The sequence below is a fragment of the Delphinus delphis genome, chromosome 6 (assembly GCF_949987515.2).
Source record: "Delphinus delphis chromosome 6, mDelDel1.2, whole genome shotgun sequence".
NCBI lineage: Eukaryota > Metazoa > Chordata > Mammalia > Artiodactyla > Delphinidae > Delphinus > Delphinus delphis.
The window spans coordinates 66,198,540-66,221,269 of NC_082688.1; the positions used below are offsets into that span (position 1 = coordinate 66,198,540).

The 22,730-nt window shown below is 35.4% G+C and overlaps 1 protein-coding gene across 3 annotated transcripts in view; it reads left to right on the forward strand.

Annotated features, from left to right (window-relative positions):
• CNTLN (centlein) overlaps positions 1–22,730 on the forward strand; it is a 179,618-nt gene that overhangs the window by 132,745 nt on the left and 24,143 nt on the right. For 2 of the 3 annotated variants that reach the window (XM_069540774.1, XM_069540775.1), the window contains exons 7-8: positions 5,080–5,238; positions 9,004–9,198. In XM_069540774.1, the coding sequence (XP_069396875.1) occupies positions 5,080–5,238; positions 9,004–9,198 (354 nt within the window). Of the gene's footprint in view, positions 1–5,079; positions 5,269–9,003; positions 9,199–22,730 lie in introns of those variants that run through there. The other variant, XM_069540776.1, reaches the window with a different exon arrangement.

Consider the following 22,730-nt stretch of genomic DNA (forward strand, 5'->3'; position numbering starts at 1 on the left):
TTTTTGGCTGCATCGGGTCTTCGTTGCAGCACATGGGCTCTTCATTGTGGCATGCGAACTTCTTAGTTGAAGCATGAAGCTTCTTAGTTGCGACATGCGGACTTCTTAGTTGTGGCATGAGGACTCTTAGCTGCTGCATGCACGCAGGATCTAGTTCCCTGACCAGGGATTGAACCCAGGCCCCCTGCATTGGGAGCATGGGGTCTTACCTACTGGACCACCAGGGAAGTCCCGAACATGTTTTTCTAATAAGTGATAACTTCAGTTTTTGTGATATAATGGAACAATAGACACTGAAGTGAAATTGAAAGAATTATTAAATCTCAGATAATTTTTTCTTCTCTATAAGAACCACTAACTATTTTTCTAAAACTAAGAAAGAAATGGCATGAAAAAAACTTTGGAGGTTGATGTAATTATGTTTTTTTTTTAAAAAAAACTACATTTCATCTTGAATTGGATTTGATACCCTGCTACGTACACTTAGTAAAATAGGACATACATTCAACCATTTTAACTCCTTCTCATTTTGCATCTCAGGATTTATAACCTTTATCTCCTCATGCATAACCACAGTGCCTAAAGATATTTAGACTTAGTTTTCTCTATTGCTTCAGTGCTCTTCACTAAACTTTTTACTCTTGATGTGTTTATTCCTATACTCAATTTTGATTCACCTTAAAGGCCCATTTTTACCAGGGCCTTCTCTGTTGCTGGAGTATGCTTTCTCCTCCATTAACATCAGATTTAGCCACGTGGCCTGTGGAATGAGTGTGAAAGTGATGTATATCATGTCCTGGCAAGTGTTTTAAAAGAGTCATTGCTTGAATTGCCTTTACTTTTTGCCCTCTGCCATTAGAGTGGCATATTACTAATGCCGTCTACTGCTCCAGTTTGGGTCTTAGGATAGGGGAAAGCCACATGTAATGTGAGCAAGCAAATCTTTGTTTTTGTAACAGTACGTTTTGGTTTTTTTTTTTTTTTGGTAACTGCAAAATAACCTATAGATGCTGTCTGAAACCCTTTGTCAGTCTTTGCTATCAAATTTGATGTCTAAAGGGATATTCCTAATTTCTCCTATGGCTTATTCAATCCCTTAGTAAACATCACTGTAACTGAGCAATACAGTATTTTTAATCAGCTTAACATTCTTCTTCTTTTTTTTAATCTTAAAAAGTATTTATTTATTTATTTTCACACACACACACACACACACACACACACACACACACACTGTATTTTATTTTTACAAGAGAGAAATAAACTGACACCAAGCATTGTAAATGGATGACCACAACAAAAGCAACAATGATTGCAATTACCAGACATGAAACACACTCATACTATGTCATAATATTGACAGAAACATAGATCAATGGAACAAGATAGAAAGCCCAGAGATAAACACACGCACCTATGGTCAACTAATCTATGACAAAGGAGGCAAAGATATACATGGAGAAAAGACAGTGTCTTCAATAAGTGGTGCTGGGAAAACTGGACAGCTACATGTAAAAGAATGAGATTAGAACACTCCCTAACCCCATACACAAAAATAAACCCAAAATGGATTCGAGACCTAAATGTAAGACCGGACACAACATTCTTCTTGAGATGGGAAGAAGTGTCGTTGGTTCTCAGCATCGTCTTAGCTCAACCTACCCTTTCACCCTTTCCTTTATTCTTTTTAATCCGTGTTTGGAGGAACTTCTCAAGTTTGAACCTACCAATTAATTTTACTTTCCATAGTTTTGGTTTGCCTCATAACTTCTCTCATTATGGATTTTAATGCTATTATGACATCTTTCTTTCTTAACAATCTTTCTTCTTTATGTTATCCTTATCATTTCATCCATTCAACAACTGTCTTATCCCATATATCCTAGAAAACAGAGGCTGAGTGAAGGTTACTGATTACTTACTTGAGAGATTCAATTCCAAGGCAGAGTGAGTGAGAGAAGAATAATCTGAGGCAGGGAAGGATAAAGAGTAATTCAAGGAAACACATCATTGTGCTGGCCACTGCTTCATGATGAGCCATGAAGAGACATCAGGTGCATTGAATTAGACACTCAGGTTGATTCTGGACAGACTATAGAAAGAAACCATGCCCTATAGCAATCCATCAGATAGAAAAAACAAAAAAGACAAACAAAAAACCTTCTTGTGTTTTATCTTCCATTGATCAAAGTTTGCTGCTTATACCATGCCTGTGTTGTAGCATTTTATCCTAATCTGGAAGTGGTACAAGGAGACAAATATGCTAGGCATGCAGCTGGTTGACCTCAAGTGATGGAGCCACATAGCTGCATAAATGTTATAGGCTTAAGTGGTAGTTAATAGTCTGAGGCAGAGCAAGGGACTAAGAATCTAGGAGGCTGGTGAGCTGAATCTGAAGAGGTATATAAGATGTGTCTAAGACAACAACCAATATTTAATAGGCTAGAGGAACTATGCTAGGTTGTCCATTTGTAGCAGTGAGCACAAAAGTCCCTACCTTCACAGACATTTTTGTTAAGATTATCTTCACATCTTGACTTTCTATTGAGATAATTAAGAGAAGTGCAATGGTTTCTTTTTCATACATTTTCTAGACCTTTCTTATAATTCCTTCAGTAACTCCTACTCAGAGGTATAATTTTCCTCTGAGTATGCACAATAAAACTTCTTTTTTCTTAATTCTAAGCACTCCTTTTAAATAATTCCTGTTTGTTTTTCTTTACTTATTTTCAAATGAAGATAGGTCTACACAAGTTCAGTGTTTTCCAGCGGTCCAGATGTATGTTTCCAAAGCCTTATTTGCAGCTTACTTTGATACTGATCAGTTTCCACTTTCATATTTGCAACATTGTTGTACATTCTATCTCATCTACTTTTCAGATGGTGGTGTGAGAAGACACAAAGAAAGAAACATTTATACATAATATAAAATTATGCTTCCATTCCGTTTACTGAGAGTATGCCCAGAAAATAGCACAAGATGAGAGACAAGAATATGCTCTTCTCTTAGTTGATTTTTACTCCCCAACTGTCTCATAGTATGAACATCTCCCAACTCAAATGTTTCTTCTGATTAAAGATACATATATTTTGTTCCAGATGACCCTTAAATCCAAGCCAATGACTGATTCTGGCCCTCTCTTTAAGAAAAATTATCTTCTATTATTAGAGGAGAACGTTTTCTGTGTTTTATATTGTATTGAAAGATGATATGTATTATCTTCATCATGTCTCCTTTCTAAACGCAACATTTACTTAGGTCTCTTGGCTAACACATATCTTGACTATCTGTGCTGATGGAATTTTATTCTACAGCTACTGCCTATCTCCTTTGATAATTCTTGCCAGTGTTATTCTTGAAAAATGACAATACTCAGCAAGAATCATTACTATGTGTCTCTTCTCTCCCTCTCTTGTATTATATTTTCTCAGGCATGTATCATTATTGATTCTCTTCTTTCCCTTCCCCCATTTTTGGACTATTATTTTCTACAGGTTTCAGTTTCTTGAATAGTTACAGAAAAAAAGTGCTATAGTCGAAATGTTTGTGTCCACCCAAAATTCATATGTTGAAATTCTAATGCCTAATGTGATGGCATTAGGAGGTGGGGTCCTTAAGGAGGTGCTTCGGTTATGAGGGTAGAACCCTCTTGTAAAAAAGACCTCTCAGAGCCCCCGAGTGCCTTCCACCGTATGAGGATGTAACAATAAGTGTGCGACCTGGAAGAGGGTCCTCACTTGACTATGCTGGCAGTTTGATCTCTAACTTCCAGCCTCCCCAACTGTGAGAAATAACTTTCTGGTTTTTGTAAACTACCTAGTCTGTGCTGTTTTTGTTATATCAAAAGGACGAAGGCAGATGGTGTATGTACATCTATCTGTGTGGGTTCAGGGGTTTCTGTTGTATCTGGAGAATATTAATACTCTAAACCTGTAAAAGAGCAGAGTTCCGGAATTCCCTGGTGGTCCAGTGGTTAGGACTCGGCGCTTTCACTGCTGTGGCCTGGGTTCAATCCCTGGTCAGGGAACTGAGATTCTGCAAGCCATGTGGCAAGGCAAAAAAAAACCAAAATGGAAATTAAAAATAAATAAATAAATAAGCAGAGCTCATTTCTCCCATATTAATATTCATCCATGTTCAACAACTGTCTGCATATCTTTTATGTTTCTTCTTTCTTTTAAGATTTATCTTATGTGAATGAATCACCAGTTTGAGGTTATAAGTAAAGAACAGTCTCCATTAAAAATAGTCTCCAAAATATATACTATAATGTATACTTCTGTGAAATACATCTCTATAAATATCTTTCTCTTCAAATTTATTTTACAACATATTTTCCAGTTTTATATGACCTGTATCACACAGGATTCACCACCACAGGAATCTGGAAACCTCTATCCCAGAGGTGTGGTTTTCCTGGACCCTTAGGGCCATGAAGACTGTCACTCCAGTTCATTTGTCCTTCTGCTTACCAAGTTTACCCTGGGTGGGTTGCAAGGAGTGATTTCACCTTGTATTGCTCTCCTTCCTTCTGACAAAAAACCTCATCATTTCCTTCAAGAGGAGTCACAGGAATCCCAGCCTAGGCCCCTGAGGTGACAAACTAGTGGTGCTTTAAGGAACTTTTGTTTGAAAACTTAATTTACCTTTTGGGATTCTTTTTAATACATTTAAGTTTCTATATAATATAAAATGAAAGGTTGAGTTACCCTGTATTCAGAACTATCTGATAGTTGGCATCAGTGCTTATTAATTCTTGGAACTGAAGTGTAACTTAATTTCAATAAGAAGGTGGTAGTATGACTGTATATCCAGGGTTTTTATTACTATCAAGCTATAAAAGAAAATTGATAAGTATTTGGCTTTGAAAGTCATAGTAGTTCTATCAATACTTTCTAGGTGTATGTGATAAATATTAAATACTTCATATGTTATTTCTCTTGTTAATATGTTTGCCTGCAGTAAAAAATAATAGATGAAAAAACTGGAGGCCGATCTATAACTTTAGATGAACAAAATTATTTAACTAAGATGATCTTTATTCATGCTTCTCTCTATTGCTTGCTTTGCACAGGAAGGAGTTGCAGGAGCTGCAGAATCTGTACAAACAGAACAGTGCACATACAGCACAGCAAGCAGAACTGATCCAACAGCTTCAGCTTCTGAACATGGACACACAGAAGGTACTGAGGAACCAGGAAGATGTTCACACAGCTGAAAGTATATCATATCAAAAAGTACGCTTTTATTCTGTCATAAAAATGTAAATTTATATGTGTGAACTTATAAAAATATATAGAATTCAAATTTTTGCACATTTCAATATTGCTTTATTACTCCCTTTTATATTGCTTCTTCAAAATTAAAAATGAAATATGATTCAATTTGGTAATATTCAAAATTATGTGAGTATTTTTATGGCTGTTAAGGCCGAAACATTTAAAATATACATGCAAATTTATTCTGTAGGATATTGTTTTTATAAATTGGAGTTTTGATATCTACTATGAAACATACTAGAACTGTAGTCCTCAAACCAGGAAGGATTTGGAGAATGGGATTATTCAGCCTTCTATGATGAGAAATTATTCAACAAGTATGATTCTAGTTTATGACCTAAAGCAGTCTTTCAGTTATAGAATTTGCACATTATTTTATTGGCAAATCTGCACAAACACAAATGGGTATGCTGATGAGGTCTTTAGGATCAATATTTTCCAAGGATCTTTCTCTTTATTTTGTGTGTTTCTTTTAAGTAGTCATTTTACTTTACAGTTGTTGAAGGAGCCCCTCAAGAAGGCTTACCCAGATATTTAGGTATGCTGACACAGCAGCAATACTTACAGCTAGTAATTAAAAAACACTTTTATTGAATTCTTTATGTTTTGTGTGGTGTACACATTTATAGAAATAATTTATTTTCTACACAGATCAACCCTATGAGATTGATGTTATTTCCTCTTAATAGTTGAGGCAGCCAAGGCTTAGAGAGGTTAAATGGTGCAGTCTATGTTATTTGGGGATTATTTCTGTCTAAGCTTACTCTTCTCCTAAAAAAGCACTGTGGAAATTCAACATCTATAATTAATATGAAATAAATAACTATTAAGTAAACTTTAAACACATACTTTCAAATGATGCTTTGTAACTGTGGTTTTTCGACTAAATTCTGTGTTTCCTTCGAGTTTCTGTCAGGATGAGGATGACACCAAGCATCAGGGTAGTGTCCATCCTCTCCACTTTGAATAGAACAGCTCCACCTTTTTGTTTTATACAGCGGGATTGCCCATTATGCTTTTGTTTCTAAACCAGACTCCGTTGCTAAATTGACTTGAAAAATTGGACCTTATTAGTAACTTTAACTCTTTTCTCTTTTTCACTGTGTAGGTGTTTAACGCAAACCTTTCTTTCTCTTTCTTGATTTTTGCTTGAAAGTCCCTAACCCATGGCAAGTTATATTAAAATATGTCTTTAGGGTTGCTTGTTGTTAAAGTTCATAACTCTTTTCTCTCATGTGCAAATACTTTGCTGTTTCTCGTCTCAGTTAGCCAGAGAGAACTTGGTAAGGTGGAAGAAAAAGGCAGTGTTTCCTTTGCTATTTACTTTTTCAATCTTTTGTTCTCAGATTCCTTTTTCAGCTTTGCTTAACTTAAAATTTAAGATAAATTGTTTCAGCCTTAATTCTACTTTTTGGTTGATCCTCCTTAGCAGCCTTTGCAGAGAGCAACCATTTTTTTAATACCCTACCTGAGAACTTTTGTAGATTCTATATCATTTCAAACAACTGAATACTTAAGCATTTTTATTTGAAGTGATTATTACCAAAGTAATACATGCTTGTGATAAATTTTCAAAAAATTCAGAAGCGTATAAAAAAATAAAGTTCTCTGCCCTCCTGCCTGAAGCCATTGCCCCAGACTTTACTGCTCTTAATATTTGAGAGTGTATCCTAGAGTCCCTCTAGAAGAACAGAATATTTTAAAATTATTTCATCTTTTTAATTATATAAGAATTACATAAATATATTATTATAAAAATTTGAAATGATATAGAAGTACTGATAATGCTAATATAACAGATTTGAGTTCTCTTCCACTCATCCCAGTTCATTTCATTCCCCTCCCCAGGGGTAATCATCTGAGTAGTCATTCCAGACCTTTTCATGCATTATATACTGTGTCTGTGTACATATACACATATCACCAATCTAGGTATCTTACATTTTTAATATTAATTAATTTATCCTATCCTTACTGTTCGTTAACTTGCTGTTTTCAAATAATATGCCTTGAGTATATTTCCATGACAGTATGTATAGCTCTTGCTCTCCTCCTCCTCCCCATGCTCCAACAGAAACATGTAAAGTACAGCGTGGATTTACCAGAGTATAATTTGATTACTGAGGTCTCCCTCCTCAACTTTTTTTTATAAACTTCAGAAGGAGGCATTCCACATCTCTTCTACGGTGTCAGTTTTCCCTACTGGATCATTTCTAACCACATAAAAACATGCTGTTGTGTCTCTGATCTGCATGGAAGACCAAAACAATTAAGCAACAACAAAAAACCTGTCTTGACCTTACTATATTCCTTTCCTTCCCTTCCTTTCTTTCCTTTTCCAGCAATATTCCTTGCAAGAGTTAACTTGTCTCAAAGTTCTCTTCTTCCATTCTCTTTTGAACCTATTCCAATCAAGTTTTTGCCCCTTTCACTCCACTAAAATTTCTCTTTGCAGAATCATTTGTGACTCCCATATTGCTGAATTCAGTAATCTTTTAGCAGTCTTCATCTTACCTCACTTACCAGCAACATTGTCACAGTCGATGACTCTATCCTTTGAAACCCTTTTTTTCCCTTCTGGCTTACAGCATATAACAGTTGTATAATTTTCTTCTTTCAGTTTCTAGCTGTCTCTTTTCTGTTGCTTTCTAGTCTTCCTTAGTCACCCTGTCCTCTAAATGTTAAAATGTTCCAAGCCAAAATCTTAGGACCTCTTTTTTTTCCCTCTCTTTAAATTCATACCCTAGGTGATTTTATCTACTCACCTAGGCTTTCAAAACCGTACTGTCTATATGCTGATCACTCCCAGATTTGATTATCTGCTCTGGATCTCTTCCCTGAACTCTAGGAAAGAGTATATCTAATCGCCTACTTAGCATCTTTTAACTTGATGCCTAACGGGCATCTCAGACTTCACATGTTCAAAACTAAGCTATTGTTTGCCCTGCTTTCAGAGGGCGTCTGGAATCCTACTACTTCCCACTACCCCTGCTGTGACCACTAACTTGCATTACCTGAATGTTTGCAGTAGTTTCCTACTTCGTTTCTTTGCTCCCGACCTTACCCACTTTGAGTTTATTCTCAACATAGATGCCAGAATGTTCTTGCTAAAACTTAGTAAATCAAATCAGGTCATTCCTCTCTTAAATTACCTCCACTGGTTTCTTGTCTGATTAAAAGTAAAAGCCGAAGTCCTTACTACAACCTGTGAGACTCTACATGATCTGGCTCTGCATTACCCCTCTGATCTCATCTTTGCCTTCGCTTCTTAATCTCTCTGCTTTGGCCACATTTAACTTTGTTTTTTCACTTGAACATACCAGGTATTCTTCACCCTCAAGGTCTTTGCACTGGGTTCCACTGCCTGAAATCTCTTCCCCCAGTTATCTGCATAGATGACCTTTTTACTGCCTTTATTCTTCACCTCTCACAGCTTAAATCCGTTCTTTATCATGAAGATTAATATAGCTAGCTTAAAATGTTTGCACCCCTGTATTACAACTGGCCAATAGAACATCTTGTCTTTTTAACGTCAGTTGGAGTTTTGTATTGGTATGTGATTATATCATTTAGTTTCCCATATGTTTTTATATTGTTTTTCCTCTTAGACTATTAAAATAACTTGAGGGCAATGAGTATGTCATATATAGACCATATGTGTAAATATATAGACATAACTATTTTATTGATTATTAATAAATTTGGATATATGTTTTGAAACAGCTTTACAATGAGTTACATATTTGGTTTGAAACCACAAAATCAAGTGAAGCTATGCTCCGACAAAGTGTTGTTAATCTTCAGGATAAGCTATTTCAAAAAGAGCGGGAAAACGCTAAATTAAAAGAAAAGCTTCAGGAGTCACAAGGAGCACTCTATCCTTTACCTCAAGAATGTGATTCAGACCACTCAGAACAGGTGAGACATTTTCTAAAAATGTTACCCAGTATAATATCATATTAAATTTTCTAGTATAATTGACTAAAACACAAAAATTGAATAAATTTGCATATATTAGAATATAAGTGTGGCAGATTTATGTTGTGCTATTTTTTGTACTCTGTAGACATAAATATTATATACAATGTGGATTCATATAGAAATGCATATAGAAACACAGGGTGTATCTGGTATAGTTATTGGGATGAAACATTTGGCTGATATATGATAATGAAGAGGAAATTAATAGGTCATGTCCACTTCGAGACGTTTTATTGAATGGGGTAATGGAATGAGAAGAGTATTGACTAGAAAGTCGCATAAAAGTACTTGCTATAATTCCTGGTAGTTAATACCATTTAGTCCCAGTTCTATCACTATCTTGATATATGATTTTGGACAGATCAGTTGACGTTTCTACCTATTCTTGTCCTATTAAGTGAGGTAGTACAAATGTATAGATAAATATGCAGATTCAGGATTCAAATAAACCTGGGATCAAATTATAGCTTTGCCTGTGACCTTTGTGAACTTGAGCAAATTTCTTAACCCTTTAGCCAAAGTTTCTTCACAAATAAAATGTTGATATTAATAGTATCTTTGTCATAAGAGTTTTGTGAGGATTAATGAGGTATAATGCATGTCAAATGCAGAGCCTGTCACATAGAAAATATCCAGTGATACCTCTTTTAGGTAATTTTCAAGGTAACTGTCATCTCTAAATATGTATTATAAAACAATCTTATTCCTATAAAGTTATTTGTTTTTAAGGCACTCAGTACTTCTTTAAGTGTTAGAATTTAAAGAAATGAAATTAACACAAGTACGTAATTGGGAGCTTAAATGTTTATTAATGATCCTTTAACTTTAATGATCCAGTAATTTTTCAACCCAGCATATTTTGTCTTGCTAACAACTCAAACATAAGATTTTTTCATTTGTATTGTATTATATTGAATTTTTTGGACATCAGGTGCACAGAATTGGATTAGTCATAAGATTTGTATCATGACCCAGTATTATGTTACATGCATATTTATTTTAATTGTTACTTTTTTGTTATAATAAACACTGTTGGTCCCACCAACTAATTCAAGGGTAGGAAATTACTAATAACTTATATCTACTTGTATCCTTCACCCTTTACTGGTACCCTGATTCTCTCACCAGAGGTAACTACTGAACTATTGATCATTTTGATTATTTTTTAGAAAGTTTTATCTCATATAAATTTATGAGGAAATAGAATATTGTTTAGTTTTGCCATTTACAAAAATGTTTCAAATTGTATTGTTTCCTGGGATTTGGCAATTTTGACTCATCACTGTGTTAAGATTCATCTATGATGTTTTGTATAACTTCATTTATTTTGACTGATATAAAATATTCTGTTATATGTGATTATATCATAACTACTTGTCCATTCATTTGTAGATGAGTATTAGGGTTATTTCCAGTTTTTTGCTGTTATGAATAATGCTGCAATTGACATTTTTGTACATGACTCTTAGTACACACCTGCATGCATTTTTGTGGATTAACTATCTCAGAATGGAAATCCTAGGTCTAGGGTGTGAAAATGTAAACTTTCACAAAATACTGGTCACTTATTTTTCAAAGTGGTTTTCATCAATTTTACTCATATCAACAATGCATTTGGCTGTATTTCCTACAATTACTAGTCAAGTGAGTGCCCTCCTCTGCAAAATGTCTATTTATGTCTTTTATCCATTCTTGTACTGGATTTTTTTCTTATTGATTTGTAAAAGTTCTTTAAATGTCCTTGATATTAATCTCTAGTAAGTTAAATGTGTGGCAAGTATCTTCTCTCAGTGTGTACCTTGTCTTTTCATTTTCTTTAACATGTCATATGATAAACAGAAATTCTTAATTTTAATTTACAAAATTTAATCTTTTATACTTAGAGCTCATTTAAGAAATTCTTCCCTACCTCAAATATGGAAATATTTGCACCTCTGTTTCCTTCAAAAAGTTTTAAAGCTTTGTTTATGTCATTTATGTTCATAATTCATTCGGAATTGTATTTCACATACAGTATAAGGTAAGGATCCATTTTTATTTATTTATTTTTCCCCAAATAGTAGCCAGTTTTTCCAAATCAACCCATTGGATGATCCACTTTTTTTCTTGTGTAGTGCTGGGCTACCTCTATCATATATCCTAGTTCAGTATATTGAGTTTCTTTCTAGACTCTTTTCTCTATATTCCTGGATAATGTTACATCATCTTAATCAGTATAGCTTCATAGTAAGTTTTTATATCTGGTAGATTACTTTCTTACTGTTCTGTAAAGTGTCTTGGCCATGTTGGCACTTAGCACTATAACTTTAAGGATACTTTAGTTTCATGAAAACACTTGAAATTTTTTGTAAATGATTTTATTGAAGTGTAACATACAAATACTAAAGTGTACAGACCTTAAGTGTTTAACTCAATGACGTTTCACAAATTGAACACATCCATATAAATACCACTCAGATCAAGATGTAGAATATTACCAGCATTCAGCAAACCTCCATAATGTTCCTAATTAGTGGCTACCCCTACAATGTAACCAGCTTTGTCTTCTATCATCATTGATTAGTTTTACTTCTTTTTGAAACTTACAGTATTTTACCTTTAAACACTCTATATGCTATGGGGTTTTTTTGTAAATGTCGTTTATCGTATTAGGAAGTTCCCATCTAGTCACAGTTTGAAAGCTTTTTCATGAACAGGTATTAATTGTATACAATGTCTTTTAAGATGATGCTAGGGTTTTTCTCATGTATTCTGTTAACATGGTTATTACATTGATTGTTTTTCAATTATTAATTCAGTTTTGTATTCTTTGAAATAAACCTAACGTTGTTGTAATGTTTTATTATTTTCATATTGCTGGATTCAATTGGCTAATATTTTTCTTAGGATTTTTACATCTATATTTATTAGGGATATTGGGCTGTACTTTTCCTTCCTTGAATGTTTCTTGTTAGATTTTATCAAGGTGATGCTGGTGTCCTAATATGAATTGCAAAGTATTCTCTCTTTTTTACTTCACTAGAAGAGTTTGTATAAAACATATTTCTTTCTTATTAAACACTGAATGCTCTCCTTCTAACATAAGGAACAAGTCAGTTATATTCAACATTGTACTGGAGATTCTAACTAGTACAGTAAGGCAAGAAACAAATAAAATCATGCTGATTAGAAATAAGGAAGTAAAACTCTTTTTATTCACAGAACCTGAGCATCCGTATACAAAGTGTACTGAATCTATGATGAAACAACTAGAAATAGTAGGAAAATTTAGCAGTGTTGCAAGATACCATCAATTTACAAAAGTCAATTATATATCTAAATATTAGAAACAATTAGAAATTGAAATCGAAAAAGACCATTTATAAGAATATCAAAACTTGTGTAATAATTAAGGGTAAATTTGATAAAATATGAAAAGTACAAAACATACCAGAGGGAAATTAAAAGACATATGTAAGTGGACAGCTAGGCCAAGTTCATGAATCAGAAGATACAATGTTGTCAAAATGTCAGTTCTCCCCAAATTGATCTATTTATTATGTAATCCCAATCAAAATTCCAGAAAGCTGTAGTTTTTAGATAAATACAAGCCAATTCTAAAATTTATAGGGAAATGCAAGGGACCTAAAAGAGCAAAATAAAGTATTGGGTTAGCTAAAAAGTTCATTTGGGTTTTTCTATAAGATGTTATGGAAAACCCTGAACGAACTTTTTGACCAACCAAATAGTAAAAAATAAAGTTGGAGGACTTAACACTACCTATTTATCAAGCTAAAAAAGAAAAATGGTGTGGTACTGGCGTAATGATTGACAAAATAATTGGTATAACAGAATAGAGTCCAGAAAAATACCCACTAATACATGTCGCTGTATAGTACCTCTTGAAATGCGGATACTGCAAGTCACTTTGTTCTTTTTCAAGGATGCTCTGTAGACTCTTGCTCTACTGCTTTTAGTATTAGCTTGTCAACTTTACAAATAAATATTCAGTTAGAAATGTTTCTAATTTCCCTTGTAATTTTCTTTTTGCCCCTTTGGTTATTAGAAAATGTGTTATTTACTTTTGAAATGTTTGTGTTTTTTCCTTGTATATCTTATTTTTATTCACTTCTAATATACTTCCATTATGGTCAGAGATAGTGTTCTATAAGATTACTGTATTTGGAAATTTATTGAGACTTGTTGTATGGTCCAGCATATAGTTTTGATGAATGTACTATTTATACCTGAAAATAATTTTTAATCTGCATGTATTGACTGGGGTGTTCCTTAAATATCGATATTAATTTTGTCATTGCGGTTGACAGTGTTCAGATCTTCTGTCTTTAGTGATTTTTATCCTTAGTTTTTAAATCAGTTTTGCTTTCAGTTGCTGAGAGAGGTGTTAAAATCTTCCAGTATGATTGTGGATTTTTCTGTTTTCCCTTTAGTTTGTCAAATTTGCTTCATGTATTTTAAAACTGTTTTATTAGGGGCATACATATTTATGATTGTCATTTCTTTCTAATTAAATGAACCCTTTGCTATTGTAAAATGTCACTTTTAACTATAATAATATTCTGTTGACTTGAAATCCAATTTTATGATGTTAATATAGCCAATCAGTCTCTTTAATGGTTACATTTTCCATGGGAGGATTACCTTTTTCTTATTCTTTAAATTTCCATCTATAGGTGTCTTAATATTTAAAGTGTGTATACAGAGTAAGATTCTGTTTTTTATTCATTCTGACAATTTCTTCCATTTCATTGCCGCATTAGTGCACTTAAATTTAATTATTAATATGGTTGGGTTTAGGTGTACCATCTTACCATTTGTTTTCCATTTGTCCTATTTTTTGTTCCTCTGTTCCCATTTCCTTCCTTTTTCTGGATTAATTGACTGTTTATATATTTTTAAAAAGCAATTTAAAAACATCACTTTTCTGTCTTCTGGACTCCACTGTTTCTCACAGTATCACTGGAAATTTGTTTCATTGTTCACTTAAATGTGATCTGTCAGTTTTGGCTGGCTTTTTTCCTGAATATTTAACCTTTGGTTTTAAGCACTTTAACTGTGGTGTTCCCAAGTATGATTTTCATTGTAGTCATCCTTCTTGCAGTTTGATAAGCTTCTTTTTTTTTTTTTTTAAGGTTAGACTTTATTTATTATCCATATTCTATTTCTATTTCCTGGGGATTTAAAAAATTTTTAACATCTTTATTGGAGTATAATTGCTTTACAATATTGTGTTAGTTTCTGATATATAACAAAGTGAATCAGCTATATGTATACATATATCCTCATATCCCCTTCCTCTTGTGTCTCCCTCCCACCCTACCTATCCCACCCCTTTAGGTGGTCACAAAGCACTGAGCTGATCTCTCTGTGCTATGCAGCTGCTTCCCACTAGCTATCTATATTACATTTGGTAGTGTATATATGTCAGTGCTACTCTTTCACTTCATCCCAGCTTACCTTTCCCACTCTCTGTGTCCTCAAGTCCATTTTCTACATCTGCATCTTTATTCCTGTCCTGCCACTAGGTTCATCAGAACCATTTTTTTTTAAGATTCCATATGTATGTGTTTATACAGTATTTGTTTTTCTCTTTCTGACTTACTTCACTCCATATGACAGACTCTAGGTCCATCCACCTCACTACAAATAAGGCAATTTCGTTTCTTTATCTGATGGAGTAATATTCCATTGTATATATGTGCCACATCTTCTTTATCCATTCATCTTTCAGTGGACACATAGGTTGCTTCCATGTCCTGGCTATTGTAAATAGTGCTGCAATGAACATTGTGATACATGATACTTCTTGATACTTTTCTCAGGGTATATGCCCAATAGTGGGATTGCTGGGTCATATGGTAGTTCTATTTTTAGTTTTTAAGGAACCTCCATACTGTTCTCCATAGTGGCTATATCAATTTGCATTCCCACCAACAGTGCAAGAGGATTCCCTTTTCTCCACACCCTCTCCAGCATTTATTGTTTGAGATTTTTTGATGATGCCATTCTGACTGGTGTGAGGTGATACCTCATTGTAGTTTTGATTTGCATTCCTCTAATGATTAGTGATGTTGAGCAGCTTTTCATGTGCTTCTTGGCCATCTATATGTCTTCTTTGGAGAAATGTCTATTTAGGTCTTCTGCCCATTTTTGGATTGTGTTGTTTGTTTTTTTAATATTGAGCTGCATGAGCTGTTTATATATTTTGGAGATTAATCCTTTGTCAGTTTCTTCATTTGCAAATATTTTCTCCCATTCTGAGGGTTGTCTTTTGGTCTTGTTTATGGTTTCCTTTGCTGTGCAAAAGCTTTGAAGTGTCATTAGGTCCCATTTGTTTATTTTCGTTTTTATTTCCATTTCTCTACAAGGTGGGTCAAAAAGGATCTTGCTGTGATTGATGTCATAGAGTGTTCTGCCTATGTTTTCCTCTAAGAGTTTGATAGTGTCTGGCCTTACATTTAGATCTTTAATCCATTTTGAGTTTATTTATGTGTATGGTGTTAGGAAGTGTTCTAATTTCATTCTTTTACATATAGCTGTCCCGTTTTCCCAGCACCACTTATTGAAGAGGATTTCTTTTCTCCATTGTATATTCTTGACTCCTTTGTAAAAAAATATGGTAACCATATGTGCGAGGGTTTGTCTCTGGGCTTTGTATCCTGTTTTATTGATCTATATTTCTGTTTTTGTGACAGTACTATACTGTCTTGATTACTGTAGCTTTGTAGTATACTCTGAAGCCCAGTAACCTGATTCCTCCAGCTCTATTTTTCTTTCTCAAGATTGCTTTGGCTATTCGGGGTTTTTTGTGTTTCCATACAAATTGTGAAATTTTTTGTTCTAGTTCTGTGAAAAATGCCATTGGCAATTTGATAAGGATTGCATTAAATCTGTAGATTGTTGGGGCTAGTATAGCCATTTTCACAATGTTGATTCTTCCAATAAAAGAACATGGTATATCTCTCCATCTGCTTGTATCATCTTTAATTTCTTTCATCAGTGTCATATAGTTTTCTGCATATAGATCTTTTGTCTCCTTAGGTAGGTTTATTCCTAGGTATTTGATTCTTTTTGTTGCCGTGGTAAATGGGATTGTTTCCTTAATTTCTCTTTCAGATTTTTCATCATTAGTGTATAGGAATGCAAGAGATCTTTGTTTGTTAATTTTGTATCCTGCTAGTTTACCAGATTCATTGATTATTAGCTCTAGTAATTTTCTGGTAGCATCTTTAGGATTCTCTATGTATAGTATCATGTCATCTGCAAACAGTGACAGTTTTACTTCTTCTTTTCCGATTTGCATTCTTTCTTTTCTTTTTCTTCTCTGATTGCTGTGGCTAAAACTTCCAAAACTATGTTGAATAAAGTGGTGAGAGTGGGGAACCTTGTCTTGTTCCTGATCTTAGGGGAAATGGTTTCAGTTTTTCACATTGAGAACGATGTTGGCTTTGGGTTTGTCATGGCCTTTATTACGTTGAGGTAACTTTCCTCTATGCCTACTTTCTGCAGAGTTTTTATCATAAATGGGTGTTGAATTTCATTGAAAGCTTTTTCTGCATCTATTCAGATGATCATATGGTTTTTATCCTTCAATTTTTTAAAATGGTGTATCACATTCATTGATTTGCGTATTTTTAAGAATCCTTGAATTCCTGGGATAAACCCCACTTGAGCATGGTGTATGATCCTTTTAATGTGCTGTTGGATTCTGTTTGCTAGTATTTTGTTGCAGATTTTTGCATCAATGTTCATCAGTGATCTTGGCCTGTAGCTTTCTTTTTTGTGACATCTTTGTCTGGTTTTGGTTTCAGGATGATGTTGGCCTTGTATAATGAGTTTGGGAGTGTTCCTCCCTCTGCTATATTTTGGAAGAGTTTGAGAGGATAGGTGTTAGCTCTTCTCTAAATGTTTGATAGAACTCGCCTGTGAAGCCATCTGGTCCTGGGCTTTCATTTATTGGAAGATTTTTAATCACAGTTTCAATTTCATTACTTGTGATTGGTCTGTTTATATTTTCTGTTTCTTGCAGGTTCAGTCTCAGAAGGTTGTGCTTTTCTAAGAAGTCCATTTCTTCTAGGTTGTCCATTTTATTGGCATATAGTTGCTTGTAGTAATCTCTCATGATTCTTTGTATTTCTACAGTGCCAGTTGTTACTTCTCCTTTTTCATCTCTAATTTGTTTATTTGAGTCTTCCCCCCTTTTTTCTTGATGAGTCTGGCTAGTGGTTTATCAATTTTTTTTTAAGGTTTTATTTATTTATTTTTTTGGCTGCATTGGGTCTTCATTGCTATGCACGGGCTTTGTCTAGTTACAGTGAGCAGGGGCTACTCTTTGTTGCGGTGTGCGGCCATCTTATTGCGGTGGCTTCTCTTGTTGTGAAGCATGGGCTGTAGGCGCGCAGGCTTCAGTAGTTGTGGCTCACGGGCTTAGTTGCTCCGCGGCATGTGGGATCTTCCCAGACCAGGGCTCAAACCCGTGTCCCCTGCATTGGCAGGCGGATTCTTAACCATCTGTGCCACTAGAGAAGTCCTAATGGTTTATCAATTTTCTTTATCTTCACAACGAACCAGCTTTTAGTTTTATTGATCTTTGCTATTGTTTTCTTCATTTCTTTTTCATTTATTTCTGACCTGATCTTTATGATTTCTTTCCTTCTGCTAACTTTGGGGATTTTTTTCGTTCTTCTTTCTCTAACTGCTGTAGGTGTAAGGTTAGGTTGTTTATTTGAGATTTTTCTTGTGTCTTGAGGTAGGATTGTATTGCTATAAGCTTTCCTCTTAGAACTGCTTTTGCTGTATCCCATAGGTTTTGGGTTGTCATGTTTTCATTGTCATTTGTTTCTAGGTATTTTTTGATTTCCTCTTTTATTTCTTCAGTTGTCTCTTGGTTATTTAGTAGTATATTGTTTAGCCTCCATATGTTTGTATTTTTTACAGTGTTTTTCCTGTAATTGATATCTAGTCTCATAGTGTTGTGGTTGGAAAAAGATACTTGATACGGTTTCAATTTTCTTAAATTTACCAAGGTTTGATTTGTGACCCAAGATATGATCTATCCTGGAGAATGTTCCATGAGCAGTAGAGAAGAATGTGTATTCTGTTGTTTATGGATGGACTGTCTTATAAATATCAATTAAGTCCATCTTGTTTAATGTGTCATTTAAAGCTTGTGTTTCCTTATATATTTTCATTTGGGGTGATTTTTCCATTGGTGAAAGTGGGGTGTTAAAGTCCCCTACTGTTATTTTGTTACTGTTAATTTCCCCTTTTATGGCTGTTAGCATTTGTGTTATGTATTGAGATGCTCCTATGTTGGGCGCATAAATATTTACAATTGTTATATCTTTTTCTTGGATTGATCCCTTGATCATTATGTAGTGTCCACTTTGTCTCTTGTAATAGTCTTTATTTTAAAGTCTATTTTGTCTGATGTGAGAATTGCTACTCCAGCTTTCTTCCGAATTCCATTTGCATGGAATATCATTTTCCATCCACTCATTTTCAGTCTGTATGTATCCCTAGTTGTGAAGTGGGTCTCTTATAGACAGCATATATACAGGTCTTGATTTTGTATCCATTCAGTCAGTCTCTGTCTTTTGGTTGACGTATTTAATCCATTTACATATAAGGTAATTATCAATATGTTACTTCCTATTACCATTTTCTTAATTGTTTTGGTTTTGTGTTGTAGGTCGTTTCCTGCTCTTGTGTTTTCCGCCTTTAGAGAAGTTCCTTTAGCATTTCTTGTAAGGCCGGTTTGGTGTTGTTGAATTCTCATAGCTTTTACTTGTCTTTAAAGGTTTTAATTTTTCCGTCAAATCTGAATGAGATCCTTGCTAGGTAGAGTAATCTTGGTTGTAGGTTCTTCCCTTTCATCACTTTAAATATGTCCTGCCACTTCATTCTGGCTTGCAGAGTTTCTGCTGAAAGATCAGCTGTTAACCTTATGGGGGATTCCCTTGTATGTTATTTGTTGCTTTTCCCTTGCTGCTTTCAATATTTTTTATTGTATTTAATTTTTGATAGTTTGATTAACATGTGTCTTGGCATGTTTCTCCTTGGATTTATCCTGTATGGGACTCCCTGTGCTTCCTGGATTTGATTGACTGTATTTCCTTCCCATATTAGGGAAGTTTTCAACTATAATCTCTTCAAATATTTTCTTATTCCCTTTCTTTTTCTCTTCTTCTGGGACCCCTATCATTTGAATGTAGGTACATTTAATGTTGTCCCAGTGGTCTCTGAGAATGTCCTCAATTCTTTTCATTCTTTTCTGTGTATTCTGCTCTGTGGCAGTTATTTCCTCTATCTAATCTTCCAGGTCACTTATCTGTTCTTCTGCCTCAGTTATTCTGCTATTGATTCCCTCTAGAGAATTTTTAATTTCATTTATTGTTTTGTTCATCATTGTTTGGTTGCTCTTTGGTTCTTCTGCGTCCTTGTTAAACATTTCTTGTATTTTCTCCATTCTGTTTCCAAGATTTTGAATCATCTTTACTATCATTACTCTGAATTGTATTTCAGGTAGACTGCCTATTTCCTCTTTATTTGTTTGGTCCGGTGGGTTTTTACCTTGTTCTTTCATCTGCTGCATATTTCTCTGTCTTCTCATTTTATTTAATTTACTGTGTTTGGTGTCTCCTTTTCACAGGCTGCAGGTTTGTACTTCCCATTGTTTTTGGTGTCTGACCCCAGTGAGTGAGGTAGTTTCTGTGGCTTCTGTAGGCTTCTTGGTAGAGGGGACTAGTGCCTGTGTTCTGGTGGTTGGGGTTGATCTTGTCTTTCTGGTGGGCAGGGTCATATACGGTAGTGTGTTTTTTGGTGTTTATGGACTTATTATGATTTTAGGCAACCTCTGTGCTAATGGGTGGGGTTGTGTTCCTGACTTGCTAGTTGTCTGGCATAGGGCGTCCAGCACTGGAGTTTGCTGGCCATTGGGTGGAGCTGGGTCTTAGCATTGAGATGGAGATCTGTGGGAGAGCTCTCGCCAATTGATATTACATTGGGCAGGGAAGTCTCTAGTGCTCCAGTGTTCTGGACTCAGCTCTCCCACCTCAGACGCTCAGGCCTGACACCAGGCTGGAGCACCTGTCAGCAACACAGCTCTGAAGAAAAGGGAGGGGGAAAAAATAAATAAAATAAATAAATAAATTTAAAAATTATTAATATAAAAAAATTAAAAATAATAATTAAGAAAAAAGAGAGCAGCCAAACCAATAAACGAATACACCAATGATAACAAATGCTAAAAACTAAACTGAGATAAACATAAAAATAAGAAACAATTCAGTCACGGACAGCAAACCCCAAGTCTACCGCTACTCCCAAAGTCCACTGCCACAATCTTGGGTGATTCATTGTCTATTTAGGTATTCCACAGATGCAGGGTACATCACGTTGATTGTGGGGATTTAATCCGCTGCTCCTGATGCTGCACGGAGAAATATCCATTTCTTATCTTTGTTCGCACAGCTCCTGGGGTTCAGCTTTGGTTTTGGCCCCACCTCTGCATGTAGGTTGCCCTCAGGCATGTTTCCCGCACAGACAGGAGGGGGTTAAATCAGTGGCTTATTAGGGATTCTTGCTCATTCTGGCTGGGGAGTGGGAGGGGAACAGTAGTTATAATTGGAATGCTAGGCAAGCCTGTGGCAGCAGAGGCCTGTGTGGCATTGCACCATCCTGAGGCACACCATGTGTTCTCCTTGGGAAATTGTCCCTGGATCACGGGACCCTGGCAGTGGCAGGCTACACAGGCTCCTGGGGTGGGTGGTGTGGATAGTGTTGTGTGCTTGCACGCAGGATTCTTGGCTGCAGCAGCAGCACTAGCAGTTGATGCCTGTCTCTGGTGTCTGAGCTGAAAGCCATGGCTTGCACCCATCTCTGGAGTTCGCTTAGGTGGTGCTCTGCCATTTGTGGGCAGACGGGGAAGGAATCCCCTCTCCTCGTGCACCCGAAAACAATGGTCTCTTGCCTCTTATGCAGGTCCAGACTTTTTTGCAGACTCCCTCCCAGCTAGCTGTGGAGCACTAGCCCCCTTCAGCTGTGTTCACGCAGCCAGTCCATCCACTCCCTGGGATCTGACCTCCGAAACCTGAGCCTCAGCTCCCAGCCTCCATCCTCCCCAGCGGGTGAGCAGAGAAGCCTCTCAGGCTAGTGAGTACTTGTTGGCCCTGATCCTCTGTGCAGGAATCTCTCCACTTTGCCCTCTGAACCCTTGTTGCTGCGCTTTCCTTTGTGCTCCGAAGCTTCCCCCCTCCACCATCCGCAGTCTCTGCCCGTGAAGGGGCTTCCTAGTGTGTGGAAGCTTTTCCTCCTTTACAGCTCCCTCCCAGAGGTGCAGGTCCTGTCCCTATTCTTTTGTCTCTGTTTTTTCTCTTTTTTTTTGCCCTACCCAGGTACGTGGGGATTTTCTTCTTTTTGGGAAGCCTGAGTTTTCTGTCTGTGTTCAGTAGGTGTTCTGTAGAAGTTGTTCCACATATTTTTGGTGTATTTGTGGGGAGGAAGGTGATGTCCATGTTTTACTCCTCTGCCATCTTGAAGGCCCCTCTCTCCTGGGAATTCTGATGAGCTTCTTGATTTTTGTAAATAATATATTTTTTACTGAATTGGGGAAATTTTTGACATTACTTTCTGAAACATTTTTCTGACTTCTCTCTCTTCTCCTTTTGAGATTCCTATTTCACTTATGTTAGACTCTTCAGTGTTACCCCAAAGCCCGATGAGTCTCTCTTTATTTTTTTCAATCTTTTAATTTACATTCTTTAGATAATTTATGTTAATTTTTATTCAATTTAAGTGACATGTTAATTTTTATTCAATTTAAGTGACATTTCTGTTATCTCCAGTTTTTCTGTAAGTCTTTTTCTGTGAATTAATCTTCAAATATTGTACACTTCAGTTCTACAATTTTCATCTGATTTATTATTGTATCATGTATATATGTGTTGAGTTTTTCTATGTGTTCATATCTTAAAATCATAGTTGTCTTTAGGTCCCTATTATAATAAAGTAGATTCTTTAAAATTATTATATTTTAATTCTATCTTTTGGGTATTCTTGGATTTAATTAGTAGTGGTTTTCTTTGCTTTGAATATGGGTCATATATTAATGTTTTGTCTGTGTAATGATTTTATATTATTTAGTGTATATAGTAACAGATATTTTTTAGAGACTCTGGTTTCTGTCATATTAGTCATGAGTGCTGAACTAACTTTTTCTTTTTCTCGCCCTCCTCTGTCTCTTGAATTCAAATAAGTTAGATGTAAACTCCAAACCCTGATTTCCTTCAGGTGGGAACAACTAAGTTGCTTTTAAGTTCTTTTAACCTTATCTGGATTGCTTAGAGGTCTGCCCACTGCATGACTACTTCAGGTGTCAGCCATAGTTTCAGCTGTCACCCTTCCAGAATTTCCATTTTTTCTAGCTGTAGTGGTGGACCTGAACTTTGTCCTATAGTTCTTCAAGCCAG